Raw genomic sequence first — 3,775 nt, forward strand, 5'->3', positions numbered from 1 at the left:
ATGTTATAGTAAGAGTAATGGTTCTTATTCCTGCAAAAAAAGTAAGGAATCTTTACTCAATACTTTCTAACAATAAGTAATAATAGCTAATGTGTTACTTTTTAAAATTAATAACGAATTATTTTTTACAAAAAGTATTGGTAACTCATTTTTATGAACTAACATTCCTAACCCTGAGTAATATTATCTATCATAGCTCAGTTACTATCTACGGCTGTGCGTGGAGCACAAAGTGCTTCGTCAGTAGCAGTAGAGTCAACTCGTCCTAAACGTTTGATTAATCCATCTCCAGTTAGACATGGATTTATACCCGAGGAGTGGTTTCAAGCTTTTTATCCAAAAACTGGTGCATCAGGTAAGTAATTAAATGGATAAAAATAACAAGATATCTGATTTAGACTAATCTAGATTTTTATATGGTACGTAAAATTTTTATAATTAGGAAACGAAAGATTTTTTATATTTTTAAAATATTTTCTTAATGATAAAAATTACAGATTTTTATTTATATATGAGAATAGTTTGAAAAGTCTGTGCAAAAATAAAATACTTAATTTTTTGGGATAAAACTTTTTTACTTTTCAATGTTTCCTTTTAGGCTTATACACTTCATTCAATGCTGTTTCAATTTGTTAATCCCTACAATAGGATTGATTCAACTGTGCAAAATAGGCATGCGTTTTTGCAATCACTTCCTAGTTTGAATAAAATCTCCTTCCCGCTAATCATTTCTTCAAATTAGGGAACAAGTAATAGTCCGAGGTAGCCAAATCTGGAGAATAGGGGGGATGCAGAACGAGTTGAAATCTTAATTCCATCAATTTTGCAGCCACAACTACAGAGGAGTGAGCTGGTGTATTATTGTGATAGAAAAGAACTTCCTTGTGGGTCAATCGTGGACGTTTTTCTGCAGCTCGATTTTCAAACGGTCCAATAATGATGAATAATATGTACCTGCAATAGTTTTACTCTTTTTCATATAATCGATGAGGACTATTTCTTGCGAATCTCAAAAGACGGTTGCCATAATCTTCTCGGCCGAAGGAATAGTCTTCGTCTTCTTTACAGGTTCCCCGCTGGTAATTTTTGTTTGGACTGTTTTGTCTCTGAAGCATGTAGTGATGTATCCATGTTTCGTCCACAGTGATGAAATGACGTCTAAAGTCCTGTGGATTTCGCTGATACAGTTGCAAACAGTCCTTGGAACCTCATATGATTTCATTTTGGTCAACTGTGAGCAATCGCGGCATCCATCTTGTGGATAATTTTTTCATGTCCAAATATTGATGCAAAATATTATGTATTCGTTCAATCGAAATATCCACAGTATTAGCAATCACCTTCATTTTTCTATTATCCAACATCATATCATCGATTTCTTCAATGATTTCTGGAGTAGTGACTTCAACAGGATGTCCAGAACGTTCAGTGTCACTTGTGTTCATATAGTCACTTTGAAATGTTTGAAATCATTTATAAACTGTTCTAATCCATGCAAATTCATCATAATGTTTATCAAGCTTCTTTTTAGATTCCTGAGGCGATTTCTCTTTCATAAAGTAATGTTTGATCAACACACGAAATTCTTTTTTTGGGAATCACTCGACTTCCTCGATTCGAACGCCAAATACAAAGAAATAGACCGATCTGGCTGAAATTTGGTGTATTTTTTCATGAGATGCTACTAACTAAAATAATACTGACTCATGATGCCATCTCTCTAACTACACAACTTTTTAAACAATTTTTCAAACCACTCTCGTAAAGATAAATGGTTTATGCTTTATATAAAATTTTCATTTATGCATATTATTATGAATTTATTAATTTCTGTCTAAAAGAAAGCTTTTATTTTCTAACTTACTTACGTATACGTACTACGTACTTTTTTTTAAAGAAGTATTGTTGAAATGTGTATTATGATATTTTAATGTCTTGAAAATAATTTATAAGCTTACAAAAGCTTTACAAATTTATAAGCTAAATATTAAGTTTTTAATTCTTTAATTAAGTTGTTTTCAAAAAGAAATCTTAAAAAAAAACATCTGTTTTACACTTTTAACTTCTTTCTAAAAATTAACTTTTTGTTACATCGCATTATTCTATAATATATGAAGTGACAATATCAGCTGTGGTTTACTTGATGCTACAATGGTTTGAATCCTTTAATTGATAAATTAATAAAATTCTTTCTTCTAATTGGTCGATAAAATGCTTCGAAACATTTGTAACATCAAGTGGACTGCATCTATTTTCTTATTATCATTATTATTTTATTTTTAGGACCATACGTATTTGCTATAAGCCTGAGCACTTATCTAATTTCCAAAGAAATTTATATCCTGGAACATGAATTTTACAATGGAATATCTTTGTTCATAATATGTGTAGCGAGTGTAAAATTATTTGGTCCAAAACTTGCTGAAATATTGGATAAAGGAATCGATAAATATGATGATGAAATTAATGAGAGTAGAAATAGCGAAATAAAGCAGTATGAAGATCTAATTTTACATGAAGAGACTGAACAGTCGAATTTAGATGGACAAAAAATGATAATGAACATTAAAAAAGAAAACGTTAAAATGCAGCTGGAAGCAACTTACAGGGAACGCCTGCTGCAAGTCTATCAAGAGGTATAATTTTTTATATAGTAGAATATAAAACAATAAAATAATTAAAAAGATATTTATCAAAGAATAATATAAATTTATTTGTGATTAATTATATGATAAGTATTCCAATGTTACACACTAAAGAATATAATTATTAATTTTAATATATCTGTTTTGTATCATATCTGAAAATTAAATATGGATTAATAAACTCAGTGGAATTGAAAGTTTCAGAGATTAGTAGTATTTAAGCAATTTTCTTGTATATACTTATTTTAGTATTAAAAAATTTTTATTTAAAATCCTATATTTATTATGAAACTATTAAACAAATATATTTTAAATATTCTTTATATTATAGTACTGTTTTTGTATTAAATTTCTTCATAAAGAAAAAAATTAACAATAGAAATTTTTATTTGCTTACTGTTTAACAGGTGAAGAAGCGTCTTGACTATCAAATACAAATACAAAACCTTGAACGTCGAATTGCACAAAAGCATATGGTGCAATGGATTGTGAATGAAGTATTAAAATCTATCACTCCCGAACAAGAAAAAGCGACTCTTCATCAATGTATCAAAGATCTTGAAGTTCTTGCTGCAAAAGCGTAAAAAGTTATGATTAAATTAGGTGGATGTGAAATAGAAATAAGATGGTATGATAAAGGACAATTGTGCCATCAAATATAGTACATTTCATGCAGCTTATTAAATAATTGTTTTCAAAAATTTAGAATAGTCAAAAAATTATGAATGAATAAACCATGTTGCAGTGGTAAATGTAAATCAGTTATTATATTAGAGAAAACTAAATTTTATCAGAAATATCAATCAGAAATATGAGATAGAATGAATTTATTGTCTTATGATAAATATTTACATAGGGTCAACCCCTTCAAAAGTCAATAACCTTAACATATATTGTTAAAGATATGTTTCAAAGTAACAATCAAGAAGTTTTAATTGTCGCTTGTTATTTATTAAAATGTTAACAAAAAATGTATTGAATACATCATCGTTTTTCGATATATGGGCATGTATTTTATGTATTAAATTAAATCTTCGCCTAAATGAATTTACTGTAAAAATAATGAAAATCTGAAAAGATTAGACATATCTCTATGTAGTATGTATCATGTATCAAAAGCAAAGCTATTG

General features: G+C 28.5%; 1 protein-coding gene across 1 annotated transcript in view; it reads left to right on the plus strand.

The window, feature by feature from the left end:
• The window catches only part of LOC108688674 (ATP synthase subunit b, mitochondrial), a 4,888-nt gene extending 1,491 nt beyond the window's left edge, over positions 1-3,397 (plus strand). The window contains exons 2-4 of the mRNA XM_018195008.1: positions 197-355; positions 2,284-2,636; positions 3,053-3,397. Coding sequence (XP_018050497.1) covers positions 197-355; positions 2,284-2,636; positions 3,053-3,229 — 689 coding nt within the window. The 3' untranslated portion in view covers positions 3,230-3,397. The remainder of the gene's footprint in view (positions 1-196; positions 356-2,283; positions 2,637-3,052) is intronic.
• Positions 3,398-3,775: the final 378 nt, after the last annotated feature.

Source organism: Atta colombica, unplaced genomic scaffold (genome assembly GCF_001594045.1).
Source record: "Atta colombica isolate Treedump-2 unplaced genomic scaffold, Acol1.0 scaffold238, whole genome shotgun sequence".
Classification (NCBI taxonomy): domain Eukaryota; kingdom Metazoa; phylum Arthropoda; class Insecta; order Hymenoptera; family Formicidae; genus Atta; species Atta colombica.